At 40.4% G+C, this 23277-nt stretch overlaps 1 protein-coding gene across 6 annotated transcripts in view; it reads left to right on the top strand.

Annotated features, from left to right (window-relative positions):
* The window catches only part of arhgef18b (rho/rac guanine nucleotide exchange factor (GEF) 18b), a 47168-nt gene extending 25358 nt beyond the window's left edge, over window positions 1-21810 (top strand). For 4 of the 6 annotated variants that reach the window (XM_040128411.1, XM_040128405.1, XM_040128406.1 and 1 more), the window contains 18 exons: window positions 766-906; window positions 1440-1690; window positions 2693-2818; window positions 2937-3054; window positions 3204-3458; window positions 3701-3777; window positions 4030-4208; window positions 4482-4555; window positions 4877-5062; window positions 5294-5440; window positions 5825-5940; window positions 6618-6686; window positions 6885-6932; window positions 7169-7450; window positions 7573-7722; window positions 15233-15584; window positions 16338-16466; window positions 16962-21810. In XM_040128411.1, the coding sequence (XP_039984345.1) occupies window positions 766-906; window positions 1440-1690; window positions 2693-2818; window positions 2937-3054; window positions 3204-3458; window positions 3701-3777; window positions 4030-4208; window positions 4482-4555; window positions 4877-5062; window positions 5294-5440; window positions 5825-5940; window positions 6618-6686; window positions 6885-6932; window positions 7169-7450; window positions 7573-7722; window positions 15233-15584; window positions 16338-16466; window positions 16962-17287 (3026 nt within the window). In that variant the 3' untranslated portion in view covers window positions 17288-21810. Of the gene's footprint in view, window positions 1-765; window positions 907-1439; window positions 1691-2692; window positions 2819-2936; window positions 3055-3203; window positions 3459-3700; window positions 3778-4029; window positions 4209-4481; window positions 4556-4876; window positions 5063-5293; window positions 5441-5824; window positions 5941-6617; window positions 6687-6884; window positions 6933-7168; window positions 7451-7572; window positions 7723-15232; window positions 15585-16337; window positions 16467-16608; window positions 16872-16961 lie in introns of those variants that run through there. The other 2 variants (XM_040128407.1, XM_040128410.1) reach the window with 2 other exon arrangements.
* Window positions 21811-23277: the final 1467 nt, after the last annotated feature.

Genomic DNA, 23277 nt, shown 5'->3' with positions numbered 1-23277 from the left:
TTACCTTAATTTCCATTCTTATTAATGTGCTCTACAAGAACAAGTTACATTTGCAATGCATTGCTGCCATGACAGGTCAAAACGTGATCAAAGTTTGGTGGGTAAAGCCTTTTATTTCAGATTTTAAAAAAGTTGGTTCGACAAATTGGATTGTTGAGTCGTAATTGTGAAGATCAGATTTCCTTGTCACTATCTCCATATATCATTTTCAGCCCTGTCAAAACACAAAAAGATGAGACATGAAGTCATCAGTGAACTATTCTTAAACTTGGAGGCTTCACAAAAAGTATTTGGAAACCTGGAAACCTTTTCTGAGGGGATCATCTATTGAAAATCTTTGTTCATGATCTATGAATGGTACAAAATATAGAGGATCCTGCTAAAGTCATCTGAGGACTTCAGTTAACTGTTGTCCTTTAGAGGAAACTACATCTGTTCATTTTGTGTCATCAATCATTTTTGAGAGAATTTGAGAGTTGCCGTCTCCTTAGTGATGAAGAGACCGACCTTCAGCCGCACAATCCAAGTTCAGCCCCACATGTCAGAAGTTCCTCCATCCTGCTTAGCTGCTTGCGCTATGCTTGACTATGAATTCTTAACAGACTGGATTCTTTCAGAGATGCATTTCTGCTTTTCTCGACCTCTGACCGTCTGTGAAAACACTGACCTAAACATGGGCCCCCAACATTGTGCTATTTCCTGCCATATCGAGATTGTAACATTGTAATGGATCATAGTTTTTGACGCCTCTGCTCCTCTCTTCAGATGCTCACTATGCAGCAGTGCGGGCTGATCTGGAGTCTGATGCCCAGGACCTGGAGGCAGAGTCATGGAGTTTGACAGTTGACCAGCAGTATGTTAAAAGGCACACTAAAGAAATGGTGAAGAGACAGGACGTGATATATGGTAAGTGTGATTTCTCAGGGTGTGTTCACACCTGTACCTTCAATAAATTAGTTACCTGTCCCATGGGTCATTGACTGGATAGTTTTGGTGAACTGTCATCCTGGTTCGTCAGTGCTACACACAATGGCAAGGAAAATCAGAAAAGGTCACTGACAGGAATTTGACTTTTTAAAGTGTTCTCCACTGATTAAGCATTGCACTTCTATATCATTGTTGGACTCATGATAGAGAGTCTTTTAAAAAAACGTATTGAAATCGAAGCAGTAGAACGAGAGATTTTTTTCTTTTTTATTCCATTAATCGCTCTTTCTTGTCAAAATGTGGCGCCTACATTGCCCACAATGCAACTTGACCACCGACAGTTCAGGTGGAAATTCGGATGTGTTTCGCTAGTAGCGGCTAATGTAGCCTCAGACGGCTAGTGACAAGCAGATTAGGCTAACGTCTTTCTAACTCCGCATCCCCAGATGCATTATAAATGTATGTGCTTTACATGGCAGAACATAAACATCTAACTTCATGTCATTGTACAGAGCTGATGCAGACAGAGATGCACCACGTGCGAACACTGAAGATAATGCTGCGTGTCTACGTTCGAGAGCTGAAGGAGAACCTCCAGATGGACTCGGGCAGGCTGGACTGTCTGTTCCCCCGCTTGGAAAACCTTCTGGAGCTTCACACACATTTCCTGTCTTGTCTTAAAGAGCGGCGGCGAGAAAACCTTGTCTCGTCCAATGACAGGAACTACACTATAAACAGAGTGGCAGACATTCTAATCACACAGGTAAGCAGTAGATATGTAGCATCTCTAACTAGAGCACGCATGCATACAAATGCCCAGCATCGTTTTCCTTCAAATACATCATGCGATGGAGCTACACATGCACAATATGATACACAAGTTATATGTAAACAGTATAATACATGTGTATAACCATCAAGTATGTGGCCAAGACATAGTATAAATAGTATTTTATTTTTAAAAATGGTTTACATGGCACACGGGTACCCTTAGCAGAATTTGGCCTATGGTGTCACAGGACTTAGGAATTGCAATACCAGGTGAATCAGGTTAGCTAGCATGGACGCGCTTTTACTGAAGGAAGGCTCCGATGTATCAGATATTGATAACACTGTCAGAAATGGGATGGGCTTGGCTCTGCGAAACTGGGTATAACGACAAACCTTTAAGTTTGTGGGGCTAAAAATTCAAACAGCCAGTGTTTGAACAGTATTAAAAAACACACACCAAGAGAATTCAGTATGGCAGTAGTGGCAAAAAAGTGGCTGCATGAGAGAACATCAACATTTCTGCATGGGGTGATTCTCAATTCTCATTATCGTACTTGTTTGGCAGGTGTCAAGGGCTAAGGTTGTGTACACACTGTCCTCCTTTTTCTTGCTGCCTTTGCCTTTTTTACATGAAAACCTCTGGGAAGCGACCGCAGAGCGACGGGAAAAGCAGCCACTCTAAAAATGTTGTGCGGCAACCGCCTTTTGTTTTTAAGAGAAAAAAAAAAAAAAAAAAATATATATATATATATATATATATATATATATATATATATATATATATATATATTTATATATATATATATACACACATATATACATACACTCGCTAATGTGAGGGCCTCCTTTGTAACTTGTTTTACTAGTTGTAGATGGGGAATAAGACTTGGGGAAAAAAGTTTGCTTTTTTTTTTTTTTTGCTTGAATCCCTGTATGGGCCAGCACACAAACACAGAGTGCAAAAAAAATTATGACAGTTTCCTTTGTTCTCCAGTTCTCAGGTGAAATAGGAGAGAGGATGAAGGACAGCTATGGAGATTTCTGCAGTCACCACACTGAGGCTGTCAGCTACTACAAAGAACAGCTGCAAAACAACAAAAAGTTCCAAAACATCATACGGGTAAGGCACATTAGCATATTTATGTGGATTTAGTCTACAGTACCTCTGCAGTATAGAATATTCAATCCACTTCCAGTCTGATACATGTTAAATTAAATCATGTTGTTTTTCATATCAGAAAATCAACAACCTGTCCATTGTGCGGAGGTTAGGAGTGACCGAATGTATTCTATTGGTGACACAGCGCATTACCAAGTACCCAGTGCTCGTGGAGCGCATCCTGCACAACACTGAAGGTCCAGCATTTCACATGCATTTTTATCCTAAATAAATTACAATCACTACTGAAAAGGGTACACCAGTGTATTTAGTGAGGAATAACTTCACTCGTTATAGTTTGATTTTGCTATATCTATAAAGTATAAAATTGTTTTTCTGTCTCTAGCGGGAACAGAGGAGCACGAGGATCTGACTCAGGCTCTGGGTCGGATTAAAGACACCATCATTCAGGTGGACACGCTGGTCAATCTCTTCGAAAAGACATCTCGACTCAGAGACATACACAACAAGATGGAGCCAAAGGCACTGGGAAAAATCAAGGGTGGCCGAGTGTTTCGCAGGGAGGACCTGGCTCCGGGCAGGAGACGGCTGCTTCATGAGGGCACAGTCAACTGGAAAGCTGCTTCCGGCAGGCTCAAAGGTATGATACAACATGATAAAACAAAATACTTTACTGATCTACTATCTAGTAGTGTGCATATATATGCTGTTCTATAAAAAAGAAATCAATAATGTGTCAAGCTGGTCCTTTGCAAGGTTTTGGAATGTATTAGCAGTAAAAAAGATCCTCACGTTCGGAATGTGTCTAGTCTATTATCATCTGCCTTCTTTCCAGCTTGCACGCTGAAGCCTGAAATTGTCATCTCTGATTTGTCTTTCCAGATATTCTTGCAGTGCTTCTGTCAGATGTGTTGCTTTTGTTACAAGAGAAGGACCAGAGATATGTATTTGCTACAGTGGTAAGTGATTTATCTTTGATCTTTTCTGTCAGTATAACAAAAACAGTATCTGTATTAAAGAGGAATAATCAAGTAATGCACAGTAAGATGAGCGGGAATAGAATATTCACTTTCAGAATCCTATTTTGTAGGTAATGCATGATCTGTAATCCTCATCTATGAATGTCATTTATCACTTTTTATTAAGTAATTGTTATCAGTAATCTCAGTAATCCCTTTTTGTTCCTTTCCTTGTTATTGTGATCCAACCAGGATAACAAGCCGTCAGTGATTTCTCTTCAGAAGCTGATAGTCAGGGAAGTGGCCCATGAGGAGAGAGCCATGTTTCTTATCTGTGCCTCCTCCAATGAGCCAGAGATGTACGAGATCCACACCACCTCCAAGGAGGAGCGAAACACTTGGATGACAAACATACGGCAAGCTGTTGAGAGGTAGCTGCAGTTTCTCAGAGAGAAGGATTTTTTGTGAGGGGAGACATGTTTTTTCTGTCACCGGCACACAACAATTTTTTATTCTGTTTCAGAATAATCCAAAATAGCTATGCTGTTCTAAAATTTTGGAAAATTATGTTAATGATTTACACATAGTGGAAAGTGTAGACAAAATATTATTGTAATAATATGTCATAGGAGCTTTACTTAGTTTGCTTCCTTTGTCTCTGCACCGGCCCACCTGTACTGGTTTCTGTCCTCTCCCTCTCTTAGCTGTCCTCATACAGAGGAGAGGCTATTCAGCGAGGAGGAAGAGGCACGAGCTTCCAGGTTCAAAGAGTTTCAAGGTGATCAGAAGCATTGACAGACCTCAAGCAATGCACTCGAAAATTAGCTATAACAGACCACTAGGGGCTGCTCATGGATCATGCTCACAATAAATTTGTAGAAGTTGCTTTGATTTTTGATTCTCTACAACTCCTCAAACTGTTTAAGGATACAAATTATTTTTAAAGCTGCCATTTCTGTTTAAAACACCTAAAAATCTATAGGTATCTTTAAAGAATAATGGTTGCTGTATGATGTAGGCTTGTGACAAACTGAGAATCATGATTCTTTTTTTTAAGGTCTGAGTCCCTTCTTTTAATATTTTATGTTTTCCAATGTAGAGCGGCTGAGCCAGAAGGATGCAGTAATCATGCAGGCTCTTACCGAGAAGCTGCAGCTGTTTGCGGACATGGCAGAGTCTGTCGCAGGTCTAGAGGACACAGCTTCACGTTCTAGACTTCTGCTTCGAGGAGATGCCTCAGACCTCCAGCAGGGGGAGGCCCTGCTCAAAGGAGCTATCACTGAGGGTAGGACAATGCTGCATGATGTATAGAGTGTCTGCTTTAGGCACAGAGACATGGCATGATGACATTGAGTGAATTTTACATACATTTTGTCACTTTATGTTTATGTACTGCTCACTGCAGCTGTGTAATAAATAAGTGGATAGTACCATTGTTGAATTTGCCTCTGTTGCCCTAAACCTCTCTCTCTCTGCCCAGCTTTTCAACAATAACTTGTCCACTCTTTCACTTCAGTGGAGAATCTCCAGAACTTGCTGCAGTCCGGAGTGAGGGACGAGGCTCCAACCTGTCAAGTGGAGGAAGGAGGTGGTTCAGGGGTTCTGCCAAGGCGAGCAGATACCTTTGGGGGCTATGACAGCAGCCCCACCATCCTCAGTAAGAGTGAGTGCAGCACACTCCATGCCCTGAGGAAGTCCACCGTCTAATGGAATTTGCAGTTGTATTTCAGTGGCTTTTATGCCATAAATAGATTATGAATTAATAATAATTTGTTCAAAAACTGTTGATTCCTTGAATTGGTTTTATTATTTGAATTTATGTGTATATTTATCTAATAACTAAATTCTTGGTGACAAAGGCAGAATATGCAACTAAAAAAAAAAGATTTCAAGACAGTTATGGTCATAGTTTTACATGTATTTGTGTGTGGTTTCTGTGCATTGTTTGTGATTGTGAATATATATGTATCAGTGTGGTTTAATTATTTCTGTGTGTTTGTCACTCTGTCTGTTTCTGCTTGTGTTTGTGTTGATGTGTCCGTGCCAGATGCCAGTGTGAAGAAGAAATCTTCTGGCGAGTCCAGAAACAGAGACAGAAGCCAGAGAGCCAGCTCCGACCCCCAGCTTAAAGACCTCTGTGGCAGCCACACCCTGGAGAAAACGGTAGGAGCTCATCATATACTCACTGGGATGAGTCACAGAGTTATTTCCTGTAAACAGTAAACAGACTAAGTCATCTGGAAAGTTTCCATTACCTGATGTTTACTGTAACCCTGTTCTCACAGGTCACTTCATTTGTTTATAAATAGATAAAACCTTGATAAAACCTTGTACTCTGAACATTGATATACCTTCCAGTAAATCCTTGTGTTTGAGAATGATAAGGCAGATAAAATATATAAAACGACATGTTGCTGGCAATGTGCGGTGTGTGACAAACAAAGCCAGTTTTACTCATAATAACATACATACAACATAATAAATAACAACATTATTTGCCAAACAAAATAGTAATAGTTTTACCTTTTCCAACACCATGTCTGAGAACAACAGCTCAATGTGTAGGATGGACAGAAATTAAGAAATAATTTGCTGTTTTGGTTAATTGTGAATTGTGTATCAGTTTATATTATGATGTTTTATGCACCAAAGTAAAGACTTTTAAAAACAAATCAAATTATTGACACCCCCCCCCTTTCAAAATTTACCATGAAAAATTTCAGATGTTCCAAATGTTTTCAGGGCCTACCATTTGTAGCAGTACAGCACACTACTCGCAGTGTGTTTGTGATGTTGCTTCATTTGTATGACTTTCTGTGTGTCTGACTGTTATTGCTCAGGTTGATGAGAGCTCCTGCTCTCCTGCCAGATGGAACCGCATCTGGTCTAACTCCTTCCCCGAGGCTGAGGTAAACTCTCCTTCTCTGATCTGTCACCTCTTGCTACACATAACTACTGGATTCGATATTCAGAGCCATGCCTGCTGAACTGAAAGGATGTACCCATGAGTAGCTAATACAATGAAATCTTGTATTGTTTTGGAGATGTTGGTGGTTATTTGATACTGACAACTTAATATATATATATATTATCTTTCTCTGGTCCAGTTCTTTGACAGAGTGTTGATGCTCTCCCAAAGGCTCTACAGTCTGCAGGTAATACTGTCCCCCGAACTGTTTATGCTTTATCTGAAAATGTGAAGAAATGAAGCAGCGAAAGAAATAACTTTAATTGATTATTGGGTGTTTGTGTTTGCAGTTTGGTTAACTTTAACTTGATAACTTTCATAACAAACATGTTGAATTTCTGTTTCACTGTAACAGCAAATAAACATTGTCTCAGTATGTTGCTGTATGATGTTATTTTCTCCTGTCCCCGTCTCTGTCTTCAGGCCATCATATCACAGCAGGACAGTCACATCGAGCTGCAGCGGGTCTCTTTGACAGAGCGAGCATCCCTGCCCGGTCGCCACCGAGGGAACGTGCTCCTGGAGCAGGAAAAGCAGCGGACTCTGGCCCTGCAGAGAGAAGAGCTGGCCAGCTTCCACAAACTGCAGTCTCAGCACCGGCAGGAGCAGCAGCGCTGGGAGAAGGAGAGGGAGAGGCACCGCCAGCAAGTTGAGACTACTGAGGCCAGGCTCCGACAAAGGGAGGAGGAGTGCAGGTGGCTGGAGGTGAGGTGCACTGTCCTTTTCCTGAATTTCTGGCACAATTGCTCTATGCCTGATTTGGAAATTAGACGTCAATATTCTACAGAAACTTTGCAACAATGCAAATCATTTTTGTTTGGGTGCAGGAACATCTGGCAAAAGAGAGGGAGGAGCTGGACAGGCAGAGAGAGACGTACCAGCAGGACTTGGAGAGACTGAGAGAGTCCACCAGAGCTGTGGAGAAAGAAAAGGAACGCCTGGAACACCAGAAGAAGATCAAGAGGAAGACCATTGAGGTGGGGAACCTGTGGTGGGGACGATAATGCTCATACGTACGCAAATAACAGTAAAACGAAATACAGAATTTGCTAATATAGATATCACAGTATGTCTTATATTTGGAGAAAGTGGCTCATCATACAGTACAAGACTAACAAGGTAGCTGTTGCTAGTGGAGAAAATATTTAATTTTCATCAGACATCAGACATGCACACTGCTCTGTTTATACTACATTGGGCATCTGCATACGTAGATGTGTTCACACACGTTTATTAAGTTGTACGGTCAGCATTCATCCATTGGCAGATGGATAAATTTACGCCATGTGGACCCTAACAGCCACACAGAAGTGGAAACTATAAATGAAGCTAGAGCTAACAAATGTAAAATTTGTTCAGTTTGCAAAACAATGTGATTTATTTTGGATGCCCTTAAAATCATAACTTCAAGGTATTTTTCACAGTTTTATTGAATCATGACTAACTGTATACAATTTTTTTTAAATTCATATAGTTTACAGGTAAAAAAAATGCTTTTGAAATATATATTTTGAAATATTACATTTTAAATTTAAGGTCATATAAGAGTATATTACAGCACCTTTTGAAAGTTCTGTGTAGGAAGGAAGGAAATGAGGAGAAGGGCAAAACCAGAAATCGTTGGTGACAATTACTCACAGGATAAAGAATTTTAAGGGGCTTTCCTGTCTCTCTTGCCTGCTCTTTGGCAATTTCTCATTCTAGTTTCTTTCTTCAAACCTTTACGTACCCAGTCTCTCTCTTTCTTTCGATCCCATCCCCTGGGTATGAATCTTGTACCCGCCCTTCCAAGGTACTGGAGCATCCGAAACACTGAAGTACCAAATATACAATATTTTAATTATTCATGTGCAAGATTATATTACATTCGATTTCATAGTGAAGCGCTTCATGTAATTTTAAAGCCACAGAAAATTGTTTGCATTTACAGTCTTTCCTTTCTTCTCTACTTGTGGCTGCAACACGTCCCATCTTGCCTCTCTGTAGTTTTTAATCTCCTTTTCAACTTCTGCATATCTCTCTCCTAACATCAGATTTCCTGTCACACAATACACAAATGACATCTCAAATTTTGGATTTATATTTCTTGATCAGTCTGATTTGTGTAACCACCAATTACCATTGCAGTGCAGTGGAAACATAAATGTGGTGCTTAAGGAACTTTTAGGTCCTGAGTTCAGGTCCTCTTACTGGAGGAAAAGAAGCATTGGTTTCATCTCCCACAACCTGTGTTACAGATGAGTATAGTCACAAACACACATACAGCTGAATACAATTCTAACCACTCAACTCAACAATCCACCTCTACTGGGAGCAGTCTTTCTCTTTACCTCCCTTTTACGTCTTTTACTCTGCTCTCCTTCCTGTGTTTCTCTACTTCTATCCCTGTTGCTCTTCTTTCAGTACAATGCGGGCCATTGTTTGAGTTTCACTAGAGAGGAACTTTGGAAAGGCTGATTTCAAAAGCCTTTATCACAGTCACAGTTTGGTTGATTAGCATTCTCTGTGACAAGCTGAGGAGAGGTAAAGGTAACTGAAACGTTGGAAGTTTTATCTTGACATACACTTTATCTTTTTAACAAACCAAGAGGATACAGACTGATGTGACAGTTTATGGTATCCTTATTAAAGGTGGAAGATAAGGATAAATTCCTCTATCACAGTATGGGTAATTTTATATCACAATATAAATATACACTCAGATTCACTATTTAGCTTTCTACCAGAGCAGCACTGATACACATGCTACCATACGGATGTGTTTTTCTGACTGAGGCTGTCTCCAGTGGTGTCATTAGTCCCTCTCTGCTGTCTGGCATTCCTACCTCGTTGATGCCTGACAGGTATCTCTGATTCGCCAGTCCTTCATTGTCCTGCATTCCAAGCTTACTAACTGACAGATGACACAGTGCTGTCCATTCAAGTCCTGACATGTCTCAAAAATTTACAGTGCTTTTTTGCGACTGTACATTCCCTTTTTTTTATTCTTATTCATATACTGTAACTTTACTCACATCATCTTCAGACATCTGTCTGCCTATCTACCATCCATGTTTCTGTGTCACCCCAAAATGTTCATGGTAAGAAGACCTTTCAAAAACATCCCTCAGTCCTTAGTTCACTTGAGTCTTAACCAAAGATGTACACAGACACAACCAGCTGACTTGCGTTATTGCACTTATCTTATTACTGGCTGCAGAAGGCAGGCCTTTGACTGTGAGCTGTACCCGGAACAATTCGTAGTGACTCTTGAAAAACCACAGCCTCTGGTCTTGTAAAGTGAAGGAGCCTCTGGCCTAAATTTACCTAATCTGTTGTGGTGGGAAATGCAGAGACTCTGGTAATTACAGAAGCCTTCGCTGATACAGCGACGGTGGGTAAGACTGCTGTGTGATTTGCTTGTTTGTTACATAGACTGCAAGATACGACCTGTAGCAGCTCAGATCTAGACCCTATCCCCACTCAGCACCCCATTAAATCATGCCCATAATATTTGTTTTAGACCAGTTAAGTAGTGTGTTGCAGTTCTCTACCGTCAGCTCTGCTGTTGGACTTTCTTGGCTTTGGTTCAGGAGATTTTGGAAGTGGTTTGTTCCCCCTTTGCGTCAAACACATCAAAGGATCTTTTCATCTGCTCTGACCTCAGGATCTGTTCCAGGCCCCAAGCCAGCCTGATACCAACAGACGTTTAATCGCCACCACCCAACATTAAGACTCATCAGCAAGCCCATAGAGCTATGATTAGACCTCATAAAAAAAAAAAACATGCCTCAGTGTGTGTTTGCCTTTCTTAACATGTGAGAGTTTGTGCAAGAACGGTTCTAGCTGCGGCATGTCCTGACTTCAGAGGAACGTCCCTTTCATGTGTTATCTCATTTGATCATACTTGGCCTCTTGATAAGGAAAGCATTGGGCTCAGGCTTTTTTATTGGCTGTGATCAAGAATAGAGCCTTGGGTTAGACTGCAAAATAGTCCAGTGAATGTAAAGTCATAAAGCATGTGCTTAATTGAGGCTTGAGCTGGAATCTTGGAGATCTGAATGACAGTTATCAGTCAAGAAAAAAAAATGACCTACACTATACAGCAAGAGTCAATGGAAAAAATAGGAAATAAACATACACCAACCTTATTTAATGGACTGAAAACTAAAGGGTGAAAACGGGGGTTACAACAAAATTAAATCCCTGGCCTACTGGGAAAGTCTTTCAAGGGATATGCATCAATGTATAACCATTGCACTTCCTTCGGTAACTTTTCTTTTGCTCCAGAGCAGAAAACTGTAAAACTGAATTGGTACCTGGTGTGAGTAACTACAAAAACATGACAGAGAACATTGTTAAAACATAGGAAGTTTGGAAAAAGTCAAGAGAAACGTTAGAAGGTCAGTCCTAAAGAATGAGATATATTAGTGTCTTCTACACACTCAGTTATCTCTTCCCATCTTTGGCTTCAGTCTTCAGGCTGATTTGTGTTGCTGCTGTCTCAAAGTGTTCCTGTGGTCTGAAAAAACCCCATTGAGTTACTCTTTAGCAATCAACACCCTCACCATGTACACACACACAAACACACCTAGATGCTTGTGACTTGCTTCTTCTATAATCAGCCTTTAGAGGTTGATTTGCAGAGCTAAGACAGAACACCAAGTTCCAGGGCAGATATTTTCTCTACGCCATCTGTCACTGTAGCTGCTTCCCACCTGTTACAACGTGTTCAGTACTGTTCTGTCTTCAACTAAAATGTTGTCAAATTAGTCAGTTGAAGTTAATCATTTGCTCTGGCAGGGACAAAAATGTACTTGAGATCTAAAGTAAAAGCTACACTTTTCCTTGGATCTTGTTTGTTTTTAATTCTTGAGATAGGTAATGTGATGTAGGGCTGCAACATATTGTTATTATTTTCATAATAGATTAATCTGCCTCTTATTTTTGTAATTCATGAATAAATTGTTTTATAGCTACAACATTATTATTTTCATTATCCATTAATCTGCAGATTTTCTTGATTAATCATTCCATCATTTGGTCTATAAAACATCAGAAAACTACATAAAATGGACATCACAATTTCCTGAAGTCCAAGGTGACATTATGAAAGGTCTTGTTTTGTCCACCCAACCATCTAAAACCAAAAGAATATTCAATTTACTATAGTGTAAGACAAAAAAAGCAGCAAATTCTCATATTTAAGAAGCTAAAACCATTCGATGTGTGGTATTTTTTTCTTGAAAACAAACCTTAATGACTCATCAGTTATTAGAATAGTTGCTCATTATTTATCTGTCAAAAGGCTGCTCCATTAATTGACCAATCTTTAAAGCTCTGAAGTCTATAAAATGTCAGAAAACAGTGAAAAATGTCCATCACAGCTCCTTAGTGTCCATGTGATATAACCGAAACTAATCTTTATGTAGGAAAAGTTGGAATCAGAGAATGTTTTGCAGTTTTTGATTAATCTTCTAAGTCATTTATGAATTGATTATTTAAGTGGTTGAGGAATAATTTTCTGTCAGTAGACTGATCAATTAATGAACAAATGACACTGAATCAGTGTATAAATGGCTGAGTCAGTGCTAATCACCAAACTTCATACAAAGTTTCACACTTCATACAGTAATTACCATATTTATAGATGGCATGAATTACCTAGACATAGTTTGATTTTTGGATTAGACAAGTTTAGGTCTACAGTGTTTGCTAATGTCATATATTCACCCTGGATCAGGACTGCCCAGGACCCATAGAAACTCATTCTGAAGTCCACCAATCCTTCCACCAATCATCCAGTCCACGTAGGATTCAGCAACCAAGATCTCCTTCCCAGTGCTTTCCTTTGTGTAGAAGGCAACACACTGAGTAGTGTTGGTGGAGATATGTATGATATGGGAGTATCCAGGCAGTTTTCAGGATGAGAGGAACTTGGCTGTGTAATTAGCTAGTCCAAGCCTGTCATTAACAGAGGCCTCTGGAAGACAGCCAGTGCTAATTGTTTATGTGCTGTCAGTCTAGTGTCGTTGTGCTCTGCACCCTCCGCATGGTTTACTGCCCTGGAAACCTGCTGTTTATGCCGGTTAAAGCCGATCACCTTGTCCTGGGAACATTGCAACATCTGTGTGCCAAGATGAGTGAGTGCTGAAAGACAGAGAATGATGAAGGGCGGAAGAAGAAATGGGGATTTACTGGTGGGAAGGAGCTATAGAGACTTTCCCCAATTCCGGGCCCCTCTCTGCCCCGGGTCATCCCGTCATGCTCTGCTGTTACAGCTGGGGAAGCTACGGTCTCCACAAACACATGCACACACACCCATAGTCACAGTCAGAGGAGTCTGTGTTTTACAGTCCCTTGTAAAACATAGTCATCATGCTTCCCCCAATTGCCACAGGAAGTCTTCTGCATCATCATCAATCTTGTAGCATGTGGACTGCATACCAAACAGTGCAACTACAGACTTGCCATACTTAAAGTTAAAGATGCTCCAGTCAAAACTTGGTGGACTGACATATTTGTTTAGTGATAATAGTGAGGTCAGCCTTATTCTAAATATCAGATAAAAGGCAGTTTGTGTCAGTAGCCTCATGCTGTTATTTCACTTCCAAATTAATTATTTAACCAATTAATGTAAAATACTAATTGATGGAATGTTGTCGTGATTTTTTTACCCTCAGATGTTTGTGAAAAAAACATTTATTTTATGAGATATAATGAATTGTATTATTATTAATCCTTGTGCCATTTTAATGGAGACTCTTGCTGACTCATGTTTCAGAGACTTTGCGTCCTTGGTCTAATAAACAAATGTATACAGACACTAACTAGTGACTACTGGTAGCTCAAATCAAAAAAACATACACACTGATCAAACCATGATCTAAACTGATTTGGGGTTTTTATGATGCATGTATTGGGTGTGATCGAACCGACCTGCTGTGAGGTCATGAACAAAGGGACAACTTGAACTTTTACATGTGCAAGTGATCTTGTTACGTTTTTATCATCTTTTTCTCACTCTTCACTAAAAAATATTTTTCTCTGGTACTGATGGAAATAACCCTTACTGACTTTACCTTTTTTATTTTTTTTATTTTGTCAGCTTGTGAATTTAAAAACGCTGTTACACAAGTAATATTACATTATAATAAGGCAGACATATAAAAATGCTGCTATGTGAGTATATGCAGAGAGTTGTTATTTCTGAAGCTTGTTTCAGTAGGTTTTTTTACTACCATATAGTTGTCTGTATTGGAAAAGAGTGAGCCCCAGATATCTTGAGAATTTCTTCAGGGAACTGGTTTTCAGAAACCTCACCTTTCCTGCCATTTCACCAATCCATCTTTTTAAACGTGTGAATGAAAAGGATTACCAGTCGATTAAAATTTTTGTTGTGACTATGACCAACCCAAGCTTCAAAGATTGTGCTGTGGCTGTACAAAGATGCAAAGTAGATTCTGAACAACCAAAAATGGCAACTGTTTGGGTGCTTGTGTTTCTTGTTTTGACAAATAGCCTTGTGCAACACATTGTGTCACAGTGTTTGTTGAAGGGTTTAAGCTTCGGTCTTAGTGGCGTAGGAAGTCTTACAATAGCACAGTAAAGAGATGCTTTTTATAGTTGTTGTAATGCAACACACGGGATTACTAACAAATACAAACACTACACCACTCCATTGTTGCAGAAATCCAAATTCAATGCCGATTGGATGATGATGTTGACTTGATCTCTAGATCGTCTTTCCTTCAGTCTATTAAAATTAATTGTACAATGCGGTCAGTGTCTTTCATCCACTGATTTCAAGAGAGCTATTTTCTTGTTCCCTTGCTTGTCTAACAGCACGGCCTGTTAGACATGCCTTTATGTGCACAGGGACTTTTAAGGGTTTTATGTTTCTCATTTTGTGTGTGTGTGTGTGTGTGTGTGTGTGCGTATTGTCTTTGAGCCTCTTGGAACACATCAAAAGCCTGTTACCAAACTTACCAAAGTGTGTGCTCAGCAGAAAGAGTCGCATATGTTTCCGATTCCCTCTTTAGCCCATAAATACTGTGCTCCTCAACAGATTGTCTTTCTGTAATGACATGGGATCACACAGAAGATTTATAGTGTGTATCTGTGTGTCTTCTGTACTCTTAAGAAGCTGTTTTAAGTTTTTTTTTTTTTTTTTTTTTTTTTCCCCCCTTCAAAAAAAATACTGTCATACATAACCCACAGCGAAGCCTGCTTATACACACACACACACACACACACACACACACACACACACACACACACACACACACACACACACACACACACACACCATGCAAACATGACCTTTCAAAGCTCAGATTCCAAACTGAATCCGGCCACAAATATGGATAATTATAGTGCAGATTTGGGGAGCTTTCCTTTGTGAACTTGAATACTGAAATTTTTAGTCTTATATGAAGATGTTTGCAACATTGAAGAAGACTTCAGTCACATCTCAGCAAATAATGTGCAGTTTTCTTCCTCCTCCAGGTGGCTCCTCTGTCTGGCAGTCTGAACGGGGAGCTCCTCATGTCCTCTGGCCTAACCAGCTCCACCAGCATCTCCGACCTGCCCCTGCCTCCGAAGCCCCTGGTGCGCGCCAGCCTGTCCGTAGCACCAGCTGACTATCCAGAACGCCCTGAATTGATGTTGCGGCGGGAGACGGGCTCTTCCACCCTGCCGCTGAAGACAGAAGTGCCGCTCCATCTCTTCAGCACCACCAACCAGCAGCACAAACTGGTCGGGGTGCAGCAGCAGATCCCCACCAAGCTGGCCGCCTTCAGCAGCGGCAAAGGGAAAGGAAGCAAGAGTGTCAAAGCTTCGCATCGCACTGACAGCACGGGTAAGGAGTTAGACATGATTAGTAGGTGGCAGGATGGTTAGAATGATTATGGAGACTGTTTTAAAACTAAATAGTCACAGGTTGAATCCACATAACTCATTCAGGTAAACACCTGACAAACTGATTTTGAGTAGCTTTCTAAAAAGGTACCAAATATGTGACGCAGTATGATATAAGGTGGTTTAGTACTTGTCTGTACTTGCTTTGGGTTGCACTTGTGAGAGAAAGTGCAGGAGTGTCACAGCAAAGGGGGGTGAGTGTGTGACCTGTTACAGGTCAGGTATTTCTATCAGTCTGCAGTTCACTGGGCAGACATTAAGACTGGGTTTTTATTTGATTTTTTGATTTTTTTTCCCCTTGCAGGAGTTGCCTACAGTGCAACATACACCAACTAATATTAATATAAAAAGTATAATAAAAGGTAGACCCTTTTAAAGAGTGTTTTGAGTGTTTCACTGAGGTTTATTCCTCTCTTACTCTTGCAGGTGATGTTTATCATTGCACTATACTAGTTTTACAATGGGTTTTTCTTCCTCACTGTCACTGATATCCAAGCCATCTGGGCCTGACATGAGCTTGACCTGATCAGCATCAGTTAAGGGGCTCATTAGGGTCACATTAGCTGTCTAAATTGGGGCCAGGCCAGACTGCTTCAGTTTACCAATGCAATCTAATCTTACAATTAAATCACCTTCTATCTCTGTCTCTTGTTTTCTTTGCCCCCCCCGTTCTCCTCCCTCCTTCTCCTCTCAGCCTCAGTGGATATGAAGCAGATGCTGCCGCTGAAGCTGTCTGCTGGCCGAGACGAAAATGCCCTCAAGGCCAAGCGCTCCATCAGCCCCCACCAGCAGCTCTCGCTGTCATCCCTGCATCACCATGCAGGTACCTATTTATTTATACATACATACTGTTCATGAACACACATGCTCACACACAAACACTCCCTCCTTCGCTCCGTTAGGACAAACCCCATCTCTTCCTGTCTGTCTTTGCCTACTGCATTATTAAACTTCTGTTCTCACAGACTCACACATTCTCCACCTGGGCAAACCCGACCCCACCCGATCACGTTCCTCTCTGAAGCTGCCTTTATACCCAGCCTCACCCTGTGTAAACACCTATCAATTTCACATGCTTCACTGTGATTAATTGCAGGCTATAATGCTGACAGAGACATTTTAACACTCAAATCGTGTGCCCTCACTATAACCACTGGCAAAAAACACTGGCACGATTTCGTGTGAGAGATTGCATTTAGAATGAGTGGGCCCATCTGTATTAAACTGGTACAAATGACTAATCTGCGAGTTGTCTTTTATGCTATTTTTGGTGCAATTCCTTGTTCTGTAATGGCCTTTCTTCTATGTCTCTGACAAGATCAACTCAGTCCTCCAGACAGCGCTGGACCAGACAGCCAAACCAGCTCTTCCATCAGCACCTCCCACCCTCCAAATGTTCAGAAGCCCCCCATACCCCTTGCACAGTCCCATCCTCAGCCCTCCATACAGCCTCCCAGCGTGCCTCCCCACTCACAGAGCACCGGATTTCTCCAGTTCCAGTCCCACGTGCAGCCGCAGGGCCTCAGTCTGAATGCGCAGGCCCATGTCCAGGTAAATCACGGGCGCAGCCACAGCCCCAGCATGCCGCCAACATACAAGATCTCCACAGAAGACCTCAACAAGGAGGACGTCATCTTTTTCTAAATTCCAGACCTCTGCCCTCAGATCAAGCACTGATCACAAAAACAAAAAAAGAAAACAATTATGGGATGGTTACTTATCCCCAATCTACCACAAGGTCCGTTTTAAGGAGCCACTTAGATGCGATAGTGTGACGTTGACTGTATGTTCAGTGCGGGCAGGTGTGTTGTTATTGACTGTTAAGGTCAGGTAGTGTAAATATCTGTACAAAGCTGCAGCAGTCTATTGCAGAGAGCAGAGCCTTTGTCAGAGCTACAGTGACTCGCATAGAGAGGAAAAAATCCCAACATTTTATTCGAAAAAGAGGACTTGCTTTTAAACGGTTTCTTTTTTTATTAAATTTTTAGTTTTTTTCTTTGTCTTTTTTTAAACAGTAAGTACGAAGAAGGAAACTTTGCCAAAACAAAGGCTTCTTGTAACACGTATGAAAATGTTTAAATGAAGTTATAACAATTCAAAGACATTAGCTGCAACAGCTGAAGGTAATTTGACTGAAAGGAACAAATAAAAGCAAAACGGTTGGGTGCATTTCAGGAGACTCCGGTCAGGCTGGTTTGTGAAGCATGTATGAAGTAAGAGGTGCAGCAATGGAGCCCCGGCCTTAACCATCTGCTTCTAATGGACCTGGAACCACAAGAAATGATTCAACAGGAACTCAGAAGAACTCTTAAGACATGAACACTCTCTGCTCGATGTTTCATTTGCACAGTGTAAATACTCCATTCCAGACTTATGAATGAACTTTTCCGGACGAAATGTATGTTGTTTGGTTGTACACTTGTGAAGGTTCATTTAATTTAGTTTTTTCTTGTTCTCCTTAATCGTGCTTATTGCAGAAGGCTAACATTGTTGATTAAAGCTTTAGTGTTGCCGGTGGTTGTGAAACCTAACTTGGATTTGGTCAGCAGGCAATTTTTTTTTTCCACACTCTTGTGTAATAATGCTTAATTTCAATTAAGGGAGAGTTTGGCTTCTGGCAAGTTGTACTGTTTTTCCAGCACATGCAGAGTGAGAAAAACTCAGGGATGCCTTTCCTGTGTCTCTGTATAATATTTGAATTAATATCTGTATAGGCTACTCTAGGTCTGTTCCTGCATCTCATACCAGTAGCTCTCCTCAAAAACACTGAGGGTTAATCATTGATCATTTGTACTTAACCTAGCATTTCTAAACAGCATTTTCACAAATTGCCTCTTTGTTTCTGCAACTATTGCTGTTGGTCAGCTGTCTGATAAAAGGTCACTTTTTAATACAGAAATTTGCGACAGATTTATGGAAATTTGAGTATGTACTTTATTTAAATTAGCCTTCAACCTTTAAAATTTAAAGTTAAATGTTCCAGACTTGTATCTGAGCTGATATTTCTCCCGTTAGACACCCAAGAAATGAGCTAAACTTGGCTAAATTTGGCACCATTCAGTATACCTTGTAGACATCAAAAAGGCCTCAACGAGTTTGTCTCACCCTGGGTTACAATTCCGAAAAAACTCCCTTTAAGTGACCCTTCTTTTAGAAACGTATTTTTTTTGGCATTTTAGTGGAGCTGTAGTGTATTCGACGATTCATGACATTTCATGCTGTATGATGTTTTATGGGTAAAATTGACTTTGAACTGCTTCATGTTTCTGGTCAGTGGCAAAGAGGCGAGAAAATGGGGTAATAGGCCTAAAAGCGCACATAAATAATAATCACAACAATTACATTTTAGTTGATATGCCCTGAAAATATTGAAATCCACCATCATACTAATAGAAAATAAAACTTCACAATTTTGCACTAGTTGCTCCAGTAGAGTAAAGGCTTGCTTGTGTTATTCCTAAATGTAAACAGCTAAGATTATACAGGTCAGTCAGACAATGACAGCAAGGCCTAAAAGTTTATAATGGAGCAGAGTTTTATATCCCTCAGTCTTGTTGTTCTAAAATGGCTTCTGTATACATGTACAGAGTCTTCTAGAGAATCACAGGACAACCATAAAAGCTAGGAGTGTACAGTGATGAAGCATTTTAAAGTTAATAACTCCCCTGCTCAATCATCTTTGGCCCTAATTTTTCACCCAAGTCAGGAAATGGAAAGTTAATGTGATTCTTAAGTGTTTTTTTTTTTTCTTTTTTCTTTTTTGAAAGCTTTTGTCTCTGAAGATCATTTTGCTGAGTTGACAGTGTGTAAAATTGTCAGACCGGATTAATTTTAGCTAATCCGTCAAATCTCTGCGATAAATATGACAACGTCAGTTTTCATTGAGGCCCTCAGGTCTCATTGACAGTGTGTTTTATTGATTGCTGATGACATTTCATTAGCTGGGTCTTAAATCTCTGTGCCTAGAAAAACGGTACTGTGACGGGTGCAGTGGTGCTGCAGGACTATCGGCTGTTGTCCAAGATTTCAATGTTTATCTTTCTTCACAGGTGAAATATGGCGATGTCCATCCCATTTTTTTTTTTTCCCCCCTCTTTATGTACGTGAGATTCCTATAAATCCTGAAGCAGTTGACACATTAATGTGTCATGTGGCTCTGGAGGGGAAAATATCAGGAGAGCCTTTTGTCTTTGTATAAATAAGATTCTCTCTGAAGGTGTGATCACTAGCTGGAGTTTAAACAAGTTTACTGAGTGTTGATGTATATTATGTATATAAGTGTACATACAGTACCTGATCTCTTCTGCACCAGCTGCCCCCCTCCTACACATTCTTGTATTAGAAACAGATATTTGACATGAATCAAAATGCAAAAGTCAGCCAAAAGTCTGTTTGTGCATATGTGTATATAACCTTAAAATACACACATGGGTGTGTATGTACAATACGGTACGCCTTGCTTGGATAAACTCGTGGCAGTTTATGAAACCACCATCAGTCATTGCTGTTGTATAAATCAACTACAATTGAAGGTGTGTATATTTAATCTCCTGATGTGTGCTGATGTTGTAGCTTTGAAGTCGGGGTGCACTGTGTGTTGTCTTTGTCCAGCGTATCATGAGTGATGTTTCACCAGGATTATGTAGCAGTCAAAAAACTAAACCATCTCCTTGTTTCAGTTGGTTAAACCAAAGAGACATTCGGCTGACTGGGCTCCTTTCTGTGCTTGTGTATGAAGGAAAAAATGACACTGTTCTGGTTGGATGGTTGTCCACAAAGTGTTATTACTTGTAAAGAACATCCTCCAGGGAGTGTCCACAGCAAGTGTGTTTGCAGCACATTGTAGTCCAGTTCATATCCTGCTTCAGGTCTAATTTTTGGATTTCCTGTTTCTTTTGCAGCCTCATATCCAGATCACAAATGTCTCTTTATACAAAGGTGGACGTAATGTTTTGAGATGGTCTTGAAACTACTCAAACAATAAACTATAATGGAAACAATCAATCAAATAGGTACACCAGTATACTGGCTTAGAGTGGCACATCCTATGTCTGATTTATTTATTTTTTTCCTCCATGATCAGTATATGAGCTCACCTAACACTTGATCATCACAACGAACCATGGGCTGTTAATGTTCATGTGAACGTACTTTTGGTGGTTTTCACTGGGTGGAACCCTATAAAAAGAGACTTTCCAGACTTTGACAAAACAATCCCAAATAAAGGCCCCCTTACTAGCTTTGTTCACCAGAGCTTTCAACCATTTTACCAGGTCTTCAGCCAGTGCTTAAAAACTTAAAAGGCAACATGAGCGAAAAGTCTTAAAAGGGCTATTGATACCATCATGACAGCATATAGCTTGCATGTCATGAAAACTGAGCAAACTCCATCCACAGATAAAGACCATATGATTCGGTTAAAAATTCTAGAGAAAGCCAGTGAGTCAACCTTGAGTTGGGGTTGTTTTTTTAAAGAGTTCAAGAATTAACTTTTATTTCCATGTTTGTCCATTTTCCTGTATTTCCATGTCTCTCTTTAATTCTGAATGAGAGATGTTAGACAGCAGGAAAACTGGGCTGAGAGCACTTAAATTGTGCTCCAGGTACGAGAGTTTTATCTGTGGACTAATGGACCTCGACAGGAGAGGTGGATGCAGCCTGTCGGTGTCACCGTTTGGATCAACTCAAGTCTTAAGTGTTGTTTTGCTGTACTGAACTGCTTAACCTTTTTGCTCTGTTTTAAAACTTCAAAGCCAGTCAGTCACATCACTGTGTGTGTGTCTGTGTCTGCATGTCTGTGTGTGTATCTCTCTGTGTTTGTGCGCATGCTCGCTACCAAAAACACAGCGGAAACATTTCTAACCGAGTTGTTTTCGGTCATGTTTTTTATATCCACACACACTCGTACACACACATTGGACCTGTAACATGTAAATAATCATGAACATATTTTATTTCCTCAGCCAATTTTACACTAGTCACTTTGGATAGTAGAATACTTGAAGGGGAAAATGAATGTTTATAATGCTTATTATTATTGTCTGTCGAGTTTCATTTACCAAGAGCTGTCTAATGACATTTGTAGCACATAGCAAAACTGATTTTTGTATTGTTTTATTTTATTCACTGCAAGATGTTAGAACGACCTGTGGACACATACTGATGCCTTAGAGAGAGTTTAGTAATAAAAAGTCTTGAAATTATTTTTCTCTTTCTTTTTATTGTATTTTGAGTTTTTAAACAGTCAGCAGTCACAGTCAGCAAAAACTTTGGTTTGGTTTTCTGCATATTTGGACCATTGCTGTTTAGGCAAAAGTCAAACAAACAATGAATGATTCCCTTTTGTGTAAATTTGTAAATACAAAGATTGGCCCCCCCGCCCCCACCACACACACACACACACACACACACACACACAAACACACAGACACCCCACCAGAAACTACCACCATATAATTAAATTTCTACTCACTGCTCGTCAAAATAATCCTGACCACCCAATTAGCTAGCACTGTAGCTATTCCTCAGTGTCTAGGAGGTGCAGTAACAGTGTTATTGACCCTGTGTTTAGACGAACTAATAACAGTCTATTCGGAGACAAAGCTCTATTTTCAGGTGGTGTGGTTGTGGCTGGTCAATCCCTCTGCAGACCTTACTAACAGGAGGACTGCCGGTGCCTGCGTTATTGTCATTCTGGCAGGGAAGACGCTACAGTACTGGCCGGTTTTTATTGTCTGCTGTCATTAGTGGCTTTTCTCTGTCTCCTCTCAACAATTATTTTTCCAGGCTGCTTCCCTTGTGAAGGGAAGCTGCATTTGACTCCGTCTTTGTTTTTGTCTCGTTCCTTCCACTGCTCTGCCCACTGCATGTCTCCCTGTCTGTTCCCCTCTCATCTGATGCCTCGAGTCCATTTCAACTCAACCGCCTCACAGCTCAGAGGCTTTTTATGTGATGCAGTTTGCAGGAAATCAGGAGTCTTGGCTGTTGTTATTCTGTGACAGAGGCTCTTCTCACCACAGAGTTAAACAAATAAATGCTCCGTGGAGACAGACGTGCAGACGAACCTCCCCACAAGCTCATAAAATGCTGAGACAATCTTAGTTTGATAGACTCCGTCTCAGCAGTTGGGTTTCTTTTGTTTTTGTACCTCCTCTCAGATCTAACAGTTTCCTTGTACTTTGACGCCATGCAGGTTGGAATGAGCCATGAGGCTGTTAAAAGAGTCTAGCTTGGCTACTGAGTGACACCAGAAACCAAATTCAGGGTTCTCAAATTTTTTAGCTTGTGACCCCTCAAGATGAAGCAATGTCTCCTTGTGACCCTTGTCAACGGGTGCATGTGTTTTATGGGTTGTGAACAGTTCAGCCATGATGAATAATTTTTTCTCTCTTGTTTGAGTAATTTTAAGAAATCTGAAGAGGTAACATTATCCAGCAATTCACAAGAAACGAGACTAATAGTCAACAGCAGTGCTAGAGTCTCTGTGAGGCTGCACTTAAAAGATCAGTCTGGTGATATTCTGTATGTTTCTTTTTATCAAGTCCGATGAAAAGACTAAAACCACCAATGAACTGATCCTACTAGCCAGTATTCCCGTCGACCTCAGTTGTTCAAAAACTGTCAGAAACACATCA

The sequence above is a fragment of the Xiphias gladius genome, chromosome 6, assembly GCF_016859285.1.
Source record: "Xiphias gladius isolate SHS-SW01 ecotype Sanya breed wild chromosome 6, ASM1685928v1, whole genome shotgun sequence".
In the NCBI taxonomy this organism is placed as follows: domain Eukaryota; kingdom Metazoa; phylum Chordata; class Actinopteri; order Istiophoriformes; family Xiphiidae; genus Xiphias; species Xiphias gladius.
Note: the sequence above shows the minus strand (reverse complement) of the source record. Positions and strands in the feature narration are given on the sequence as shown.